This window comes from Varanus komodoensis, unplaced genomic scaffold (genome assembly GCF_004798865.1).
Source record: "Varanus komodoensis strain SLA01 unplaced genomic scaffold, ASM479886v1 scaffold23, whole genome shotgun sequence".
NCBI classification, from domain to species: Eukaryota; Metazoa; Chordata; class Lepidosauria; order Squamata; family Varanidae; genus Varanus; species Varanus komodoensis.
The window spans coordinates 6,250,812-6,270,990 of NW_025335627.1; the positions used below are offsets into that span (position 1 = coordinate 6,250,812).

At 39.4% G+C, this 20,179-nt stretch overlaps 2 protein-coding genes across 7 annotated transcripts in view; one reads left to right on the plus strand and one right to left on the minus strand.

The window, feature by feature from the left end:
* The window catches only part of COQ10B (coenzyme Q10B), a 31,431-nt gene extending 29,042 nt beyond the window's left edge, over positions 1-2,389 (minus strand). Inside the window, exons 1-2 of one of the 2 annotated variants that reach the window (XM_044431835.1) lie at positions 2,270-2,389; positions 1,003-1,174 (exon numbers count right to left, since the gene is read on the minus strand). The gene's annotated coding sequence lies outside the window, so the exon portion shown is untranslated. Of the gene's footprint in view, positions 1-1,002; positions 1,246-2,269 lie in introns of those variants that run through there. The other variant, XM_044431836.1, reaches the window with a different exon arrangement.
* A 131-nt stretch (positions 2,390-2,520) lies between these two features.
* The window catches only part of SF3B1 (splicing factor 3b subunit 1), a 30,680-nt gene continuing 13,021 nt past the window's right edge, over positions 2,521-20,179 (plus strand). Inside the window, exons 1-12 of one of the 5 annotated variants that reach the window (XM_044431829.1) lie at positions 2,523-2,653; positions 7,331-7,497; positions 7,744-7,845; positions 8,742-8,856; positions 10,656-10,735; positions 12,987-13,154; positions 16,093-16,330; positions 17,016-17,228; positions 18,132-18,253; positions 18,884-19,081; positions 19,169-19,270; positions 19,637-19,816. In XM_044431829.1, the coding sequence (XP_044287764.1) occupies positions 2,626-2,653; positions 7,331-7,497; positions 7,744-7,845; positions 8,742-8,856; positions 10,656-10,735; positions 12,987-13,154; positions 16,093-16,330; positions 17,016-17,228; positions 18,132-18,253; positions 18,884-19,081; positions 19,169-19,270; positions 19,637-19,816 (1,713 nt within the window). In that variant the 5' untranslated portion in view covers positions 2,523-2,625. Of the gene's footprint in view, positions 2,654-7,330; positions 7,498-7,743; positions 7,846-8,741; positions 8,857-8,909; positions 10,736-12,986; positions 13,155-16,092; positions 16,331-17,015; positions 17,229-18,131; positions 18,254-18,883; positions 19,082-19,168; positions 19,271-19,636; positions 19,817-20,179 lie in introns of those variants that run through there. The other 4 variants (XM_044431831.1, XM_044431830.1, XR_006414893.1 and 1 more) reach the window with 4 other exon arrangements.

The following is a 20,179-nucleotide window of genomic DNA, read 5'->3' on the forward strand; positions in this document are numbered from 1 at the left end:
TCCACAATTAGAGGGTTTTAACTTGATAGAAGCCTCTTGCTATTGACTTTTATATTACCCTCTTTGTATCACAAAACCAGTCCTGACTGTCCGGCTTTAACATAATAAAGTGAAAAGTATGTGGTCTTGATCTGCTGAGAAGGGAAAAAGAAAGAAGCTCAAAGAGAGAGACAAACTGGCCCCATAACTGCTGTTAATTAGCAAAGGGAAGAAAGGTACTTCAGTGAATGAAGATAGGTGTAATTGAGATGACTTAGGACCCTTTAGAATGGCCCTTTCAATTACTGCAATAAAGAACCCTACTTACTATATAAATGTGCATAGATCTCCAAGAACAGAATACAGTAACAAGATGAGAATGTAAGAATTTACTTATGCTCTATTATAGTTTACAAGTTGGTAGCATCAACTGAATTTGGAGTGGTTGACACCCTATCAGTATATTAACATCAAAAAGAAAAGAACAGCAGCAAACTCACTATCTTCAACACACTGTTCTGAAGATGGCACTTTATTTATTTTTATATTGTTTGAAGCTCTCTAGGCATTTCACAACAATTTCTCAATTACAATAAAAATAGATACAAGAAAAAACACAGTATGATAAAATACAGTATAAAATTCTAGGATACAAATTTAAAAGTTTAATATCTTATATACAAATTTAAACCTCTAAAATACTTTCAACAAAACTAGTCCTGATTAAAACAGCTGACATATCCTATCATATGCCATTTAATGCCTGAGAATAGTTGGCAGTTTTAATCCAGCACCAAAAAGATGACCACACTGGCAACAGGTGGGCTTCAGTGGGGAGATCATTCCACAATTGGAAGCCACCAGTGAGAATGCCCTCATTTGCCTCTTTCTGGGCCTCCCTTGAAGGCTGCAGTTTGAAGGTGGCCCTAGATGCAAATCACAGGTCTGGAAGGATTAAGTTTAGAAGACCACATCAAAGAATGTGGTCCTAACCTGAGAAGGGCTTTATGTTAACAGCAGTACCTTTATGCCAGAATATTTACTGGAATGGATTCTGAGGAGAGATTTGAAGGAAGTGGTATCACACAGGCATTTTGGCCTCCAACTCCAAGTATAGAGGATAAATTTTCTTTGAAGGATCAGGGGAACTTTTAAAGTGAAGCTGGAGGAGCAAAGATCACAGGCAGGAATGTACCTGTAAATAAAAACAGAGGGATAAGTGTGGTGTCAAGGTTTGAGTGTTGGACTGGTACTTAGGAGTGTCCTAGTCCCCAGTCAGCCATGAAGCTCAGTGTCTGATTTTGGGTCAGTAATTCACTCTCAGCCTAACCCATATTTACAACATGGTTTTTGTGAGGTTAAAACAGAGAGGAGGAGAACTTTGTAAGCCACCCTGGGTTTTTTTGCAGGAGGAAGAAAGGTGGACTATAAATGTAACCTAGTAGTAAGATGACACACTACACAACGACATAATAGGGTACACAGATATTTCATATTAATTTTTTTAGCTTACTGTCTGTGTTCAATGATTCTTTGACAGGGCAGTCATGTTGACATTTCATTTGTAAAATCTTATGCACTGCTCGTTCATCCAGAAATTGTTTCTAGGGGAGTATACCAACAGAAATTAAAGATAAACTAGTAGAGCAAGCAATAGGTTAAGCCATCTTTCCCTAACCTGGTGACTTCCAAATGTTTTGGACTACAATCCCTGAATTCTTGAGCACTGACTCTGCTGGTTGGCTAACAGGGAGTTTCTCAACCTGGTGCCCTCTATTCCATCACATTCTCAGATCTCACATCCATCCAAAATCAATAGATCTTGTGGCATCTTCAAAAATTAACAATTACGGCATAACCTTGTGGGCACTACCTTCATTAGATGCAATGAAGCTTCTATTGTCCACGAAAGCTTCTACCACAACAAATATGTCAACAATGTAATGCTATGCACATCTACTCAGAGGAAAGATTCACTGAGTTCAAAACTGCTTATTTGCAGGTAAGTATATGAGATTGCAGCTTTAGTCTTCAAAGTGCCACAAGACTTGTTTTTGCTGCAACAGACCAACATGGTTACTCTTCTGAAAGTTGTTACCATTCATTTAGTACAGTAAAATCAAACCTTTATGAGATTCAGGTACAAAAGCATGTAAAGAGGATATACACCGGGAAACACCCAACCAAAGGCTTCTATCAAGAAAGCGCACAACCGCCCTGTGTTCTCTTGAGTGCAGCTTCGGCTGAGTGCGGAAACTGAGGATGCGATGGAAATCGCCAACCTTCACACCTGTATTTTCGACTTTTCCACGTTGCAATGTGATGTACAACCCCTTTTTTTCAGAGTAAGCCACAGTAAATGTAGCGGACTTCCGAGTACGCCTGTAGAAGCTTGCGCTGTACATAAAGCTGAATTCTCCGGATCCCGCATTCTTCCGCCTCTTTGGTTCCAGCGGCCCCCTCCCCCCTCCGTCACGCGCGCGCGCGCGGGCTCCGCGCTTGCGCGGAGCGCTTCCTTCCTCCCGCGCGGGAGCCATTATTGCTCCTTTCCCCACCCCAATAGCGGAAGTTGACGTCGTCTGGAGAAGGAGGTCAGCGCGCGCGCCCCCTCCATCTCGCTCGCTGTGTTTGTTGGAGCTCTACAAAATGGCGAAGATCGCCAAGACTCACGAAGGTAGGGTATGGTGATAGCCTTCTCCGCCTCATATATGATACACACACCAGGTGCCTCTTCCTTGTTGCCTTTCAAAGGGTCGCTTAGCCGCCCGAAGAGCTGCGTTGGGACAGAAGGAAAAGGTTCGCCGTGAGGCGGCGGTCTCCGCCTGTCGGGCTAGGCCTGCGCGTAATGGCGTCGTTGTGCGAGCCTTTCCTTCGGCTTATCTCGCTCCCTCCCCCATTTTGGTCTGTCTCGTGGCTCAGTGCCGGAACCACAGAAGGCCCTGCAAAAGGATGTGTGTATGAGAGAGAGAGAGAGAGAGAGAGAGGGGGAAGTGGATTAGTTGCTGCAGGCCAGAGCCCAACATGTGCTGTAGACCTGGCCATCTCTTTTTTTCCTCCCGCTTCACCGCCCGGCACACTGAGGAAACAATGTGAATTTTTGTTTGTTGTAAAATTGCGAAACAATCTCACTCATAATTTACCTTTAATATGTGACATCTTTGGCGAAAAGCAGTGGATCCTACGAAGGGATGGGGGTGGGAAGAATTCTTAGCTTAACGTTCAGCAATATAGCAATAAGAAAAACACAAGTTTGCAAGCAGTGCAGGTGGGTCAGGAGGGGGTGTGTTGTCTGAACTGCTTTTCTACAAGCTTTTTGAAGGGGTCGTATGCCGAGGCTGGCGTTGTGCCGTCGAGCTCTAAGTGCAGTCGTCTGTTGGAGAAACATGCTAATTGCTTTCTCGCTGAGCTGAAATTGTGACACACGCACCAACGTGCACTTCATATTTCAGTTTGGTTTGAAGTTGTAATTAGTTGGCCCTCGAGTACCTTACCTGTTTGAATATCACTGTTTCTGTGAGGCATGTGAAAGTGATTTTCTGAGGTTTAAAGATTAACTGATGAACAAGTGTGTGGCATAGACCTTAAACAACAGATTGAATATTGAATATTAGAACAGCAATTTAGATACAAACCAGAATAGATATTGCTGTAACTGAATAATTAGTTACACTTATTTGTTTGAGAGAAACTGTAAAAAACAGTAATGAAACAAATTTGTAAATAATAGAAAACCATCAGCTTTTCAGTTCCATAGCAGGGAAAATCCTTTCTTTTCACAGATGCAATAGTCAAAGGGTCTACTGTGAATGCATGCGTGTGTCTCCTTTTTCCAGCCCAAGCAGGTTTCTGACTTCCTTCCATTAAGGTTGCAGTGCTTTATTTTAATACAGAGGCTTTTCTGAGTATGTGACTTTGTAGATTTGCATTTCACTTCAGATGTATGTACTGAAAATGTGTGGTTGATTTCAGTGGAACTTGTTTTCACATGAATGCTCTTAAGCTTATAGCCTTTCTTAGGAATGTTATTATTACATTTATATCCTGCCTTTTTTCCTCTTGTGAGGAACCTAAGGCAGCTTATGTGGCTCCATTTTATCCTAAGAATAACAACTCTTTGAAATAAGTCAGACTGAGAGTGTGACTGGCTTAGAGTCACCCAATGAGCTTCATGACTGAGTGAGAACTAGGACACATACATTCCGGGTCCCTTGTCCAACACATTAGACACCATATCATGCTTGCTCTTTCCCTGTTATGTTTTCATGGTTATAAAGCATCTTGTCCAAGGGATTTTAAACATAATTTCAATATGTAGTGATGCTTACATAGTAACAAACTTTCAGTATAATGTGGAAACATCTATTTTAAATGTATACTTGAAATTGGATAGTTTATTTTTATTAAATGGGACTGAATAGGAATATCTCTGCTTTACTGTAGGTTGAATTTTAGATTGTTCTTGACCATTGCCCAAGGAAGAATGTTTTCCGCAGTTGGGGGAGACCCAGCTTTATGGTGTTATGTTCACAATACAGAGACAGGCATCCTTATCAAATAAATATACATACTGAAATAAAATTGCAGGTCTGTGAAATACTAGACAAACTGAACATTAGAACTAGAACAGTACATAGTGTGGTCAGTCAATTTTAACAGTCAGTGGATTGTACCAGTGGAATGGACACATTGGCAAATTGAATTCCCCCTCCCCACTACATCTTCCCTGAACACCCCTATAGATTCTGAATGGCTTGGGCATCCCTCCAGAGCGGATTTGAGGGCATACCACAGGGAAGAGGGGAGGGAAAATGCTAATTATACAAGCAGAATCTCTATTGCATTTAGTTCTGTATATGCTGTTTTGACAGCCTGTTTAGTGCAGACAAGCTCATCAATATGTAATCTGTAGCATACGGGTTGAAAAAGCTTTCTAGGAAGCCAAAATACTTTTACTTGAGAATGAACAAATTGTGGTAGTCTTTGGCTCCACCCCTTTGCTAGCGACTGATTGGAGATAAGTACTTTTCTTTGCTTAAGGCTCCCTTTAGGTGAAAGTACAAACAGCTGCTGATTGGACAAGAGCTTTTTCTTCCAAGCAGAGGGGGCCACCAGAGAAATTACTGAGTAATTCACCCTGTTCCTTCAGAGGTTTATCCTGCTTGCTTCTGAGTAGAAGTGCAGAGGCCTATCCTGCCTATTTTTGTGTAGACATGCTGTTCATGCTTGCTTCTGAGTAGATAGGCTTCCTAATATAAATTACAGGAGAGTTAGATTTTGACTCATGACTGGAATGTGACTCTTAAGAGTGTCTCAGCCATTGTCTGAAAAAGGTTCCCTACTACAGATTGAGCAAAAAGGGCAAAAACAGCTGTTTATGATTTAGGGCAGAAAGTCTACCTTTGAGGTGTAATAGGGGAACAAAATTATATCATCATCTTGTAGTCATAGCTATAGTATGTGCTGTCTTATGTATGAGATCCATGTAGACATAAATTTGGTGGGAAGGAGGTACAAGAATAAAAGCAGGCACAGGACTTCTCAGAATATATGAAGAGGTTTAATAAGATATGGGTGCAGGAAGCTGAGTTCATGAGACTAGGAAGAAGTGGACAGCAAATAATTGTAGTGTGTGGTGTATGTTGGTACTTTCAGAGTCTTTTTAGTGAAGTGTAAGGAAAATTAGTCCACATGTGGGAGTACTCAGGAACCATCATTGGGGCCAGTAGGAAAACTAGTGCCCAGTGGAGTTTGGAACATGTAGGTTATTCAAGACTTTAATGGATTCTGTTAGTGATCATCTATTTGGAATGATGCTTTTTAAAAGGACAACTGAATGTGTGCAATACTTACAGAAAAATATCTATTGCTCTCTATATGCATGGCAAACTTGATTGTCCTTACTCCAAGGGGCTAGCAATGCAAATGTAGAGATGCCAGGGAAACTGAAGACGGGGGAATTGAGGCAGGAGTAATCAGGGAAAAATATGTGATTATTTAAATGATGTGTTTTGGCTTAATTTCATAGGTGCATTTGGCAATCCAGTACCCTCCACTTGTTTTGAGCTGCAGGTTTTTCAGCCCTAACCATAAGTTATGCTGGCTAGGAATTTTGGGAGTAATAAACCAATGCATCTTGTGCATTAGAAAACTGGGACAGGTGGGATGTTCCAAAGACTTCCAGAAAAAACTGAGTCTTTCAAAAGAACTTGAAAAAAATAGGGGAAATGGTATCACTGTGTCTTACCCAAACATATTGTGCAATAAGAGAGCAAGAGAGGTGTTGTTTCAGGGAGCAGTAGATCTTTAGACAACTGAGACTTGAACATGTGAAGCTCATGAGCTTAGGAAAGCCTGAGGAAAAATTGGGAGTATGTGGAAGTATTTTTTTCTTGTTTTTTTCCCCCTTCCCTGAGCACCATGTGAAGCTAGAGGCAGACATTGCTATTTGGAAATAGTGTGAAAGGACAGTTGCTTACAATGCATTCAGTCCTACTGTTGCCCCATTTGGTTACAGATGTTTATTCTGTTTCTAGATAATGCTTATTGTTAAGTCTGTAAGCCCATATGACCAAAGTTAATCTTGCATAGGCAACATTCTTGCTAGGGTTGCAGACCCCATATCATTGCTTTAGCTCTACAGCATCAGCGTGAGTTCAGTGCACTGCAAAAACTAGGGTTTGGATAAGGTTATGTGTACAATTGCATAATAAAATTTGTTAGTACTTTTTAGTAGACTTGTATGACAATTGGAGGGTTTATTGGGGCTGGCTCCAAATATTGTGAAGGAAACAAAGAATGATCATCTTCATAATGATTAGTTAATGGTTTCCTAATATACAGGTGGGACTTGTATATAGCTTTAACCAATGGTATTGATTGTTGAACTCTGAGTTGTGTTGTACAAACCATTGCTATCAAACTGCTTTATCCATGAAAAACCAAGATATCTTTGGATCTAATATTTTGAGAGAAGGAGAAGAAAGTCTTCCTGTCTACATTTTCCTCACTATGCATATTGTACGCCATGTATTCTATCTAAAAGGAAACAAAACCCAGAGACTGACACAACCAACCATAGTTTGTTCAACCATTTGCTAGAAAACCCCTATGTAAGGCAACAAACCTTGGATTAACCAGAGGTTAAATAACCTATGTGTTAGTACTATGTGTGAACCAGCTACTGTATATGTTAGCAGGACTACTGTTAGACTTGTATTTGAATAGATTTTAAGGAATAAAGGTTATAGAAAAGCTGCATCAAACATATTTGAACACGATTTATAAAGTTTTATTTAAATATGGAACAATGTTTGATTATGTGAAAACCTTTGTCCCCCCCCCCCCCCCACAGATATTGAAGCACAGATTCGAGAAATTCAAGGCAAAAAAGCTGCCCTTGATGAAGCTCAGGGAGTGGGCCTTGATTCTACAGGATACTATGATCAAGAGATTTATGGTGGAAGTGATAGTAGGTTTGCTGGATATGTAACTTCAATTGCAGCAACTGAACTAGAAGATGTAAGTACAATATATTTTAATAAGTTACTATCAAAATTAATAGTCATTTTGTAGAAAATACAGACTGTAATTGGAAACATTCTTGATAGTGAAAGGGCATATGAGATTTCTGATTTCCCTGAAGACAGTTCACTCTCTGTCCTTTTAAGCTTTTTAAAAAGTCTTGAATTCCAGAAGGTTAACTTATTTATTTGTATATTTAAATTAATGGTTGTTAAATCTTCATGAATCCTGTTGTTTATGTAGGATGATGATGACTACTCTTCTACAAGCTTACTTGGCCAGAAGAAGCCTGGGTACCATGCACCAGTGGCACTGCTTAATGATATACCACAGTCAACTGAACAGGTAAAAATTTCATTGTGTAATACAGTAGAATGTAGAGATATTCCACTTCTATTTGGGACTAAAATATTCTTTCAGAGTTGTGTTAGCAAAATATTTTTACAGCATGTATACAGTTTAAGTGTGCTGTTGAGCCTGCATACATTTCATGATGATAATTTGATGTTTAAAATTTTCTAACAGGATTTTGTTTAGAGGTTATATTTTCTTATGAGGTAGCTGCTGTCTAATGTGCAATTGCACTGCTTAACATGGCTTATGAAGATAGTCAAAAAGTAATCCAAAGAAAAAGCCATCCCTGACATGAGTCATGTGACACAAGATAACAGCTATGACACATACTTTTAGTAGGCTTGTTTTTAGCAGACCCTGAAACCGTGTTGCTGTGGTTTAAAGAATTCTCATATTTGTAAAAGCTGAATTCCTTATTTCATTTAGCAAACTACATTTTTACATGAAGCTTTTGAGGGGAGCAGTGGGCTTTTTGTTTTGATGTAAAAATACATTGATTTCCAGGTGTAATGTAAAAATAGCTAACTCTGCTATGATTTGCAGTGGAGTAAGAAAACCACCTGCCTCACTCGAATTTTTCTGAGAACTGCTGTCAGTAGGCATCCCATTGAGTGGACACATCCCTCAAGTTTTGTCAAATATTTTGGGGAATTGCTGCAGGAGTTATTTAACAGGAAACTGCACTGATTGTCCAAGATCATTCTTTCAGTATTCTGGGAAGATAGGATGTATAAAGAGCAGTAGTAGATAACTGTTGAGACACAATTAGAAATGAATAGGAGAGGTTTTTTTAAGGTACAGGGTGGGGATTTTGACCCCCCCCCGTGAACTTTTTAATATTGTAATTGGATAATAAGAAAGCCATATTATGTGTTTCTCATTTTTAGTATGATCCATTTGCTGAGCATCGTCCACAAAAGATTGCCGATAGGGAAGATGAATACAAAAATCGCAGGCGGATGATGATTATTTCTCCTGAACGTCTCGATCCTTTTGCAGATGGTAACTTATTTTCGCCTATTCATTGGACCTTACCAGTTTTGTTCCCTTAAATTGTCTTTAGCCCTTTGATTTCTGTTGGCATGCTTATATTCAGGAAATGTTTACATAGTTTTAAGAGTTGGTTGAAATCATAGTTTGCTATTTTGTGCATCCTTTGTAATACAGATTTTCTTTCCAGGTAGAAGGACAAGAAAATAATGAGCCATTGCCATAGAAACACAAAGGGTTAAAGGTTTCTCTTTTCTTTTTGCTTTGGGTGATATGTATATATACACTATATTTTGAGCAACTTGTATATTATACTGCTCAAGAATCTTCCATCTTACTGGAAGCTTCATATCCAAATTTAGAAAATAAAAGAATTGCTGCCTTTAAAACGCTAAGTAGCAAATTGGAGCAGTTGATTCTCAAATTCTTACTATTTAGGAAGTTTAGCTAAGTGAAGCAAAGCTTGCATTAAGCGGCTTTGATACTTTTTAATAGTTCAAGTCTGTTCTGATTATATTAGAATATAGGTCAGTGCAAGGGGCAGTAGGGGGCCTGATGGAAACTTTCCTCAGGTGAGTCAGCTTGACAAGTATCCTTAGAGCACCTGTTGATTAGAATTATAATTGGTTGCAGGTGTTTGTAAATTAGCATTTCAGCCTGCATGAATTAATAGGGATATGGATTTTACTTGCTTAACTGTCATTGATATAAACATGTATTGTCAGAATTCACAGGCCCATACTAACTGTCCTTAATTTCTTTCCTACAGCAGTACTGCTATATGCCAGTCCTGTCTGCATTCTTAAGGGTGCAGTTCAACACATCCTGTGTAGATAATGGTGAAAAAGTATCCCAAAGGAAAGTCCTATCAAAGCTAGTGTCAGAATGACACTGCCTATTGGGCAATGATCTTCAGTATAGAAAATGTATTAAGAATTTTATTTTGTCCTAAATAGTAATGCTATACTACTTGTATAGCCAATCTGCACATTAAGAGTAGTGCTTCCTTGATAAGTTTGTTACTATATAGTTGGGCTTCTGTAAAATATTTAAAGTTAGAATAAATTCAAAGTACAGATTAGTGTATCTTAAGATGTGGAAAAACATTTTGCCTGTGAGTATCCTTATCATGATATAGTTTACTGCAATCAGCTCACAATTGTAATTGTACCATCAAAGTCAGTGGGGGGAGAAATTGGGTGCTCTTAAAGTGAAGCCCTTTAACATACCTCCACAAAATGAGGATCTGGGAATGGTTATCCAGATTTCGCAAACATATACTCTGGTCTATATTATGAAACAATTAGAGTCGTTATCTAGGTTTACAGTAGTTTCATAGTCAGATAACGTAGGATTTAGCAGCTTGAACAAGGTAATGTGTTGATTATAAATATCTTTCCAAAGTGTTACTAATGGTAAAGAGATAATTTTCTAGGCTTCTATTCTGCTGCTTGAAGTCAGAACTGCTGATGGAGACAAAGGCACGAAAGTGTACGTATTCCGGATTAGCAACCCAGGAACCCATCACTTCTGAAGACTCTTAACTGTGCTGTCATTTTATCATTCTTATCTCCTTTAAAAATATTTGTTTTAAACTGTTGTAGTTATGTTTGTGTTCAAACAGGTTAAATTGATCAGCAAAGTGAATAAACGTAAGATACATGTAATCTTTTTTTAAAAAATTAGTCAAAACAGTAAAATTAATTGATTTTGGCATAACATAATATTAGTGTAGGGCATTTTTAAAAGCCAGCTTTTCTGCATCTCTTGTACTTATTATGCTTCTGTCCTGTTCCTGTTCTCTTCTGCAGGAGGGAAGACACCTGATCCTAAAATGAATGCCAGAACATATATGGATGTTATGCGTGAACAACATTTAACAAAAGAAGAGGTTAGTCAAAATTTTACTCTAAAGGACAGCCTTCATTCATTGAAGTCCAGGTCACTGTCAGCACCTGGCATGGTTGAATGGTGACCGAAAGCCCATTGGTGCTGAGTGGTCCTACCTTCCTGTCCTGTTTGCATTTAGGGTTGGACAGATTTGCCCCACCCACCATTTAAATTCTCCCACAGTTTCGTCAAGGATGCTGCATCAGAGCATTGTGGGAAAACTAAATGGTGGTATCATGCAATTGCCTACCATAGAGCAATGTGCTGCTGACAGGAAGTTCACCAAAAGGGCAGCAGACATTGAGGGTGTTTAATAGGTTGCAATTTGCCTGCCCCCCCCCTTTGTATTTGACATTCTCTGAGCAGATTATGGGTCTAGTGCAATGGATTCTGTGAATTTAAGTGTTCTTCATCACACTTTGTGGGGTGACTTGAATATTTTTATTTATTTATTTAAAACTGTTCTATACTGTCCTTCACAGACATCTCTGGATGGTTTACAACAACAGAATACCCCAGGGGCACATTCTGTACTGCAATTTATACATGAGTAGTCTTGCCAACACACTTTTGTAGCATTTTCACAGAGTGTCTGGTTCAAAACATCCCAAAATTTCAGCATCCTAACTTTTGCTATTTTTTTTAAAAATAAGAGAAAAATGACAGGGGTGATGTGGTAGAGTAACTTTGTGCCCTGAAACCAAGGCCCTGAAAAAAAGGTACAAAGTAAGGTTTAATTTAGATCATCTTGCTCTCATTTGAAAGTTAAGTGTCTAACCTCCAGCAAACAGAATGAAAATCGGTTGAGGCAAAGCTGTGCTTTTTTCTTTTCTTTTCTTTTTTTTTTTAAGTTAACAGGCAGAACTATGGTTTTGCAGAGAAAAGTCAATGGGTCTGCTACTGCAGTTTTTCTTAGTTTGCATAGCCTCAGGAAGAATTAAAATAAATTACCTTGCTGATAGCTGAAAGCCATTCTTATGCTGAACACAATGCTTTGAGGGAAAATTCCAGCCAGAGCAAAGATTTTTAGATTTTGCATTTTTATAGCCTTCCTCCATGTTTATAATGTCACCTCAGAAGAAACATCTGGTTTTTTTTAATGCAGGATAATGTTTAAAATTTGTATGCATAGCAGATTCGGAAGAATTTTAGTGAATATGTCATTTTATATGTGAAAACCTCATTCCTTGAAAACATAGGTTGGAGAATCAGGAACCTGCACTCCCTTTTTCCTCACGTGTCTAGATCCAGTTAGCTCCTGTTTCCTGTAAACCATTGGTTGGGCTTTTTGTACACTTGCTAGTCTAGCTGAAAAGGCAGACAAAGTATCATTTGACAGTTCAGATGTAATGGCAAACATGGGCACATTTGCACATCATGCTAACCCACCCTGACCATATACCACTGTGGATTGGTTGTCAAGCAAACAACCTACAGTGTACCCATGCAGACAATTGGACAAGGTTCTCCCCTCTTTCCCATCCATCCTCCTCTGTTCTTCCACAGGTATCCCAGATTTTGACAGGACAATGGATGATCTTTGATGGAACATATGGCTATATAAGTGCCAGGTTTTTTTTTTAAAAAGCCTTGTCAAAATCCTTTTTAAAAGAGACCCACATATTTGACAGCTAGTCTTACAAAATGACAGTATTTATTGTTCTGAGGAGGCATCTTGCTAACTGGTTCCCGGTATATACAATAGGATCAGTTGCCCAGGGTAGGGTGAGATGACAGCCCATTGTGGTTACAACAATGCCTACAACAACACATGGGTTTTCAAGGTGGCTTCTTACCCTCAAGACAAGCCACTCTGCAGAAGTTGGTGTGGGTGTGAACTCAATGGTTTGCCCTAAGCAGAAAGTAACTGGATCTGAATGTCTCAACCCAAAGCACATTCCCAATTTTAAAAACCATGGTTTGGGAAGTTGGGAACTTTCATGTATCCTACCATGATTTTGTATGCAGCAGTGCCTTTATTTTAAATTTAGTTCAATGTAACATGTTGATACCTTACAAGATCTCAGTTGTTCAGATTCTACTAATTTTGATAAAATGGTTTTGTACCAGTATTAATCTGCAAAATGAAATGGAAGTCCACTACGATTAGAAAACAATCTGTTAAATATTGATTTAAGCATACAAGTAAAAATGCTGTAGTTTACAAGTTTTGAAATAGTACATATGGTTTAAGCGTGTGTTTTCTTTAATTGGCAGTTTAGGGAAGCAAGTTACTATGTGTTCTCTTACAGAGGGAAATTAGGCAACAACTAGCAGAAAAAGCGAAGGCTGGTGAAGTTAAGGTCGTCAATGGTGCTGCATCCCAGCCACCTTCAAAACGCAAACGGCGTTGGGATCAGACTGCTGACCAGACTCCTGGTACCACCCCAAAGAAACTGTCAAGTTGGGATCAAGCTGAGGTAAGGTGGTAGTAGCGAATGCTTGGTCTCCGATCATTTTGTCAGAAGGTTTGACAAGTCTTGCCTAGGTGCTTTTGCATGTTCAATACTCCCCATCTTTTTAAAATCATCCTATAAATAGCTTTCCTTTTTTTCTTTTTAAATTCTGTTACATGTGATTCTACATGTGAATGGCCAGTCTTCTTCCAGCCTATTGCCAGGGGCTCAAATACATAGTTTTGAATTTAGCAGAAAAGCTCGTGGACTCTGTTAATGGCAGAGACAAGCTATATGCACCAGCCTATGTCTGCTGTGTACTATCTGTAGATCACACTTTACTTGGAAGAAAATTGGTTAAGTGAATTTTAATTTCAATAAGATGTCTTAGAACTGTTGCTAGTATTATTTATTTAATCAATTTCTATATGGCTCAATAGCTGAAGCGCTCTGGGGAGTTCACAACAATGCATAAAAATAGAGTATAAAATACAAGCCCCATTAATATATCATAAAAAGGTTATCATATAAAAATTAAAACAAATTTAAAACACATATAAAGCTTTTAAAAAGTAATTTTAAGAGCTGTTTAAGCATCTAACAAAGTCCCAGTAAAATAAATGCCCTGCACTAGAGGTCAGTCTTAAACTGGCTCCAAAAAGATACTGTGGTTGATGCCATGTGGGCCTCAGTGAGGAGCTTATTCCACAACTAGAGGGCCACCAGTGAAAAGTCCCTTTTCCTTGATGCCACCTACCGAGCCTCCCTCAGAGGTGGCAGTTGGAGGCAAGCCTCAGAACTTGATTATAGTGTCTGGGTAGATGACAGTCAGAAGTGTTCCATCAGGTATTGTGGTTCCAAGCCATGTAAGACTTTATAGGTTAAAACCAGCATCTCAAATTGGGTTTGGAAGATACAGACAGCCACGGCAAGTGGGCTAGAATTGGTGTTACATACTTTGACTGTCTGGCCCTGTTATTAATAAGACTATTGTATTTTGCACAAACTGCAGCTTCTAAACAATCTTCAAGGGCAGCCCCATATAGAGTGCATTGCAGTAATCTATTTTATAAATTACCAGAGCATAGACTATTGATAGGATGGATATCTCTGTCCAGAAAGTGGTGTAGCAACAGAAATGGAGGGAAGGACCATGGCAACCCCTTTTCCTCAGCCCTCCGGTCTTCTTTGACACTGTACCAATTACCATGATGGCAGAGCTGAGAGAAATTAACTTCTTCCTGTTCACTCACCCAGTTTTCAGTTATACATGCCACATCAGTTGTCTCACCCCCTATTAAATTAGAGGTCGTATTAGGACTTTGAGCTGACATTTATCTGGAAACTCACATGGAACTCCCTAACCTGTGGTTGTTTTTAGAATGAAATAAGCAGTTATTCTTAATGTACTTTCCAGGGCCAAGGTGGCACTGACTCTTCAAATGAGGATTGTGAGGGCAGGGAAATGAGCATGGACATAGAGATGATGGAGAAGGGTGAGGTTATTTTAAGACTGCTGTCCCCAGGTGTTCAAGCAGAGACCTTGGGAACAGACAGGGTTTGTGAGTGCAGTGAGGGGACATGGGAATGCAACAGGAGGAGCCCTATTGGGTCCCTGACCACATGACATGGCATTGGGAGAGAAGGGCTACCAATTAGAGGACCTCCATAGATGTAGAAGGCTAGACCTTGTCCTGAGGGCAAACAAAGATGGGTAGGGGCCCAGGGCTTTTGAAAAGGTGGGGTCTTGGAAATAGTTTCTAGTTTGGGTTCAAGAAATCACTCTGTTCATGCACAGACTCTTCTGGTGGCTATAGTTATTTATCAGAAATAAAGTGCTCTTAAGCAAAAAGACAGTCGTTTGAATGGAAATAAGGGGAAACCCAAATCCTGGCAGGTTGTGAGCAGGACTAGTACATGGCACTATCATTAACTGTCTGGGCTGTGTTCTTCGCTGCTATGGTGACACCATCCTGCTTTGTGCCAGCAGATACAGTCCTGCTGTGTCCCCATGTCAGGAGGGAGCTATTTTTCAATCTATGGCCAGCCTCAAGTCTTTCTCTTTGTAGAACTGGGGCCTCTGGATATTCTCTCAGCAGAGCCTCAATCCATTCAGCTGCAATGTCAGCCAGTAAAGAAAGATGGCAAGGAGGTTGGCAAGAATCACAGCATAAGGAGGAATTTTGGTTCTTTTTTTTAACAGTCACAAATGGGAAGTGTCCTCTATTTCTTTTCATAGAATGCTCTGTGCAAAGTATTTACATTTCATGCAAGCTTTTCCTTAGGGGTGGCCCATTAAAGTTAACTCATGATTATTTTACTGTACTTTTATTATTTTATTATCATTTTTGCTCACCGTTTTGTTAGCCTACAAGAAAGCTGTGTACGTAAAGTTGTGTAACAAAATATATTGATGCAATTTTTTTCAGGCCTTGCTGAACATATGGCCAAACTTCACACAACACGACAGTCCTTTTGTGTGTGTCCATGTCCTTTCACAAATAAAGGGAAGATAGGATAGATCTGCACATCACCCCAAAAGGAGTTTGCGGGTCTTAAGCTCCCATTTCCATAGTGACCTCACTTTGTAAGCTTTCCCCTCTCAGCTTCCAATACAGGAATTATGCTAGCTAGGAAGAAGATTGCTTAAAGCATAAAATCAAAGTAATAAAAGTTGGAGGAGATGCTCTGTCGTTCCTGCATTCCTCTTGCAAAATGAGAATCCTTTCTTTGTAAATAGGTCAGACATAAGCATGAAATGTCCAATTGCCCTCTCAAATTTAGCTTGGCCCTATGTTATTTCTCTCTGAAGTATATCTAATGCTCTGACTTGGCATGCATAAAAGGTAAATGAATTTACCAACATCTACCTGTAAATTTTTTAATAGGCAACTAGTGCTACTGAATCAAGCTTATAAAAAAATAACACTGCATTTTTCCTCATTCTCATTTTCTCATTCAGACCCCTGGACATACTCCATCTTTGCGATGGGATGAAACGCCTGGTCGTGCAAAGGGTAGTGAGACACCTGGAGCAACCCCTGGTTCTAAAATATGGGATCCAACTCCCAGCCATACACCAGCAGGAGCTGCAACACCTGGGCGTGGTGATACACCTGGTCATGCAACACCAGGGCACGGAGGTGCAACTTCCAGTGCACGGAAAAACAGATGGGATGAAACTCCCAAAACAGAAAGAGGTATTCCTTTTAGAATAAAATCAAAGATGTACCAGTTTTTTATGAGTGTCAGAAACACCTGTGTTTCAGTGTATTTTTCCTGATTTTCTAATTAAACTAGCTTCTATCTGATGTCCTGCTTTGAAAATTATGTGTTCAGAAACCATGAGTCCTATCTCATTAACTTGATTTTTGTCACAGAACTCAAATAAACCATACTTATTCTGACCTGTTGGTATTTGCTTGCTGATTCAGATAAAAAAAACCTTGGGCAAATTTCAAATCACCTCAAATCATTCTGCATGCTGAAGCAATTTCTGGATGTGTATTTCTCAGATAATTGACTCCTGTGTTACTCGGCATAGCATTGGTAACATTAAGGAGAATTTCAGATGTTTGACAGATATGTTCATGGGGTTCTTCTAAGGAAAATTACTACTTTGATAGCACATGTGCGAGCCCCTTGAGCTTGTGTTAATTAAAGCGAATGTAAGGATTCCAAAGCCCTGTACATCTAGTATAGCTTTGCTTGCTTTATGTGTTAATAAAGGCATTAATTATTAATAATATTAATTATTATTACAATAATCTAGATGCGAGTTCTGTATAGGTTTTTTTTTAACTGCACTGAACTTCCATTTTGAGAATGGATTATTTCTATTTGTATACTCGGTTCATTTTGAAAGGTTTGGATTTTGTTTTCTAGATACTCCTGGGCATGGAAGTGGTTGGGCTGAAACCCCTCGCACTGATCGAGGTGGTGATTCCATTGGTGAAACACCAACCCCTGGAGCAAGCAAAAGAAAATCACGTTGGGATGAAACACCTGCAAGCCAGATGGGTGGGAGCACTCCTGTGTTAACACCCGGCAAAACACCGATTGGCACACCAGCTATGAACATGGCAACCCCTACACCAGGTATGCTTGATTGGTTCACAACACAAGCCTAATTATGTCACTTTGAAGTAAATTCTAAATAATGCATGGAAATATGCTTTCTTAAGGATTGCAACCTTTGTCTGTTTCCACTGTCAATTTACCATGTTTTCTAGTCTGTTAACATGTTGGATATTTGTGCTAGACAATTATCTTCATTGCAACTTAATAGCGATCAAATAAAATAGAAAATCGGGCATACTCTGCCTATTATTAAATGGACATACAGGATTTGCTAACAGCAGTCCCACAGTATTACATAAATACTTAGTTGGAATGTGAAACCTGTTTAAGTTGTGACTAAGATAGATAGATAGGTAGATAGTCAGCTCCCCACATTCACAGGGGTTGGGGTGCAGGCCCCCTGCAGAAGTAGAAAAACCACAAATATCTCTAGCCCTCTCCCAAACCTTAACTCTTAATACTGTTGACCATACATGTACTGGATTGCTTCTCCCTCTCTCTCAGACCTTGGTCAAATCCAGCAGGGCTCTTCTTCATATATGACATTCTTATGCTCTTATCCCCCCTCCCCCCACACTTTTTCACTCATCAGCACCTCGTCTTTCCACCAAGCAAACACTATGAAGATTTCCCTCTCTGGATTGGTGGGGCAAGAAGGCATGCTTTGGAGGCCCTCCCTCTCTCCCCTTTTACTTCTCTCTCTCTGGTTATGATGATTGCCCCAGTAAACCACGAAACTTTAAAAAAATCCCATTTAACTATTGGTGGCAAACTCGTGAATAATCAAATTTGAGGAAGGTTAAACCAGGGAAAATCAAGGTTCGACTGTACATCTTGGCTCATACATATTCCCTGTTCATACATGTCAATAGGGAAGTTCTTACATAAAGAAATTGACATATTCTGTTGATTCCTTTTCAGGTCATATAATGAGCATGACTCCCGAACAGCTTCAGGCATGGCGATGGGAGAGAGAAATAGATGAAAGAAATAGGCCCCTTTCTGATGAAGAGCTGGATGCCATGTTTCCTGAGGGATACAGGGTAAGCAATAAGCATACACCATTTCATACAGTGCTTGCATCAGATGAGCAAAATATTCCCCTAACTATAATGTGTACATACACTAATGACTCTTACCTCAGTAACAGGAATCAAATTAAGGGTTGATTCAGACACCACTGGCAAGATAGAATTATCCCTTCTCCCACCATTTCCCAGTACTGTACTGGAGAGTTGGGGGACCCACTGGTGTAGATATGGGCAGCATGCAGAGGGTAGGAGGGGAATATTATGTCCCTGAGTTATTTATCACGCTGTCCAAACTTGGAATTTGGGCTTGTCAAGGAAGAGTTGATAGCCCAAGCTAACTGCAGTGCATGTGAGTTGCACAAGACTTCAGAACTGGCTGGCTGCACCTCATATTTCCCAGTGTTTAAATAATGACTTTCAAGTAGGTATCTGGGGAAGCTTCAAGGACCTCTAGGTACAAGGTTTGGGGAGGGAAAAGATGGTGCCTGCTGGTTTAGAAGCAATACTTCATACACAGCTTAGCCAGCTATTTCCTGGTTGAAGATTGAAATTATCTCCAGCTAACTCATAGTTATTTATATTTTAATAATTGACATGTTTTGCTCTCTTACAATTGGTTTAAGCTCTTACCTTTCAATTTAGGTTCTCCCTCCTCCAGCTGGTTATGTCCCTATTCGTACTCCAGCTCGTAAACTTACAGCAACTCCCACACCTCTGGGTGGTATGACTGGATTCCACATGCAAACAGAAGACAGGACCATGAAGAGTGTCAATGACCAGCCCTCAGGAAATCTTCCTTTCCTAAAACCAGATGACATACAATACTTTGATAAGCTTCTGGTGAGATTTTGGTTTGATAGTTGTCTTATACTGAGTGGACGCTGAAGTAAATCTGTGTTTAACCAATCTGTTTATAAACAATTGCAGGTTGATGTTGATGAATCAACACTTAGTCCAGAGGAACAGAAAGAGAGAAAAATCATGAAATTGCTTTTGAAGATCAAGAATGGCACCCCTCCAATGAGAAAGGTAAGGTAGAGTGCTTCCCTATTTGTAGTTTTCTTCTCTTTTACTTACAGTACTTTTGCTTACTTTGTCATTTGTTTTTATTGACCTATGGTTTACCACTTTCTGCTCTTACCTTGTATTGGCTCATCCTATATAAGCTGTTCTTAATCACCGCTGTAATTAAAAGAAAACTGGAAAAAAAACCCAATTTGGTTTTTTCTTTCTCTCAAGTGATAAGACCATCATTTCTAAAACTGTCTACTTAAGAAGTGTGTTACTGTATTAAATGTCACAGAAAATCATTACTTTACATTACAGTTGGTTTGATTTGGTGGACTTTAGAATATATAGGTCCCATTAAATATACTCTATTCTATGTTTCCCTAGGCTGCATTGAGACAGATTACTGATAAGGCTCGTGAATTTGGAGCGGGTCCACTTTTCAATCAGATTTTACCACTTCTGATGTCACCAACACTTGAAGATCAAGAACGCCATTTGCTTGTCAAAGTTATTGACAGAATTTTATACAAATTAGATGACTTGGTCCGACCATATGTGCACAAGGTTTGTTTAACTGAAATTTGGTACTTTTAATTTGCCATATTATGTACATTTTAGAAAGTAATAATTTATTTACGCAAAGAAAAAAGATGTGTTGTAGCTTTATAGTTCTAACTGCTTATATTCTGAACATAAGTATATAGAAAGACTGGGCCATGTTCACATATAAACATGTAGTCAGGATCTGTGCAAATCCTTTCAGTGTGTGCTCTCCTGTCCTATCCCTTCCTCTCACATGGCTGGGAAGAGGAATAAATCATGGTCTAGTTCTACTTCCCCAGGTCTGTTGCTTGTTGCAAGCAAATCAGGAATTGTCTTTTAAAATTCTTACCCTGTTTAAACCACCCAGCAAAATGTCTCTGGCAT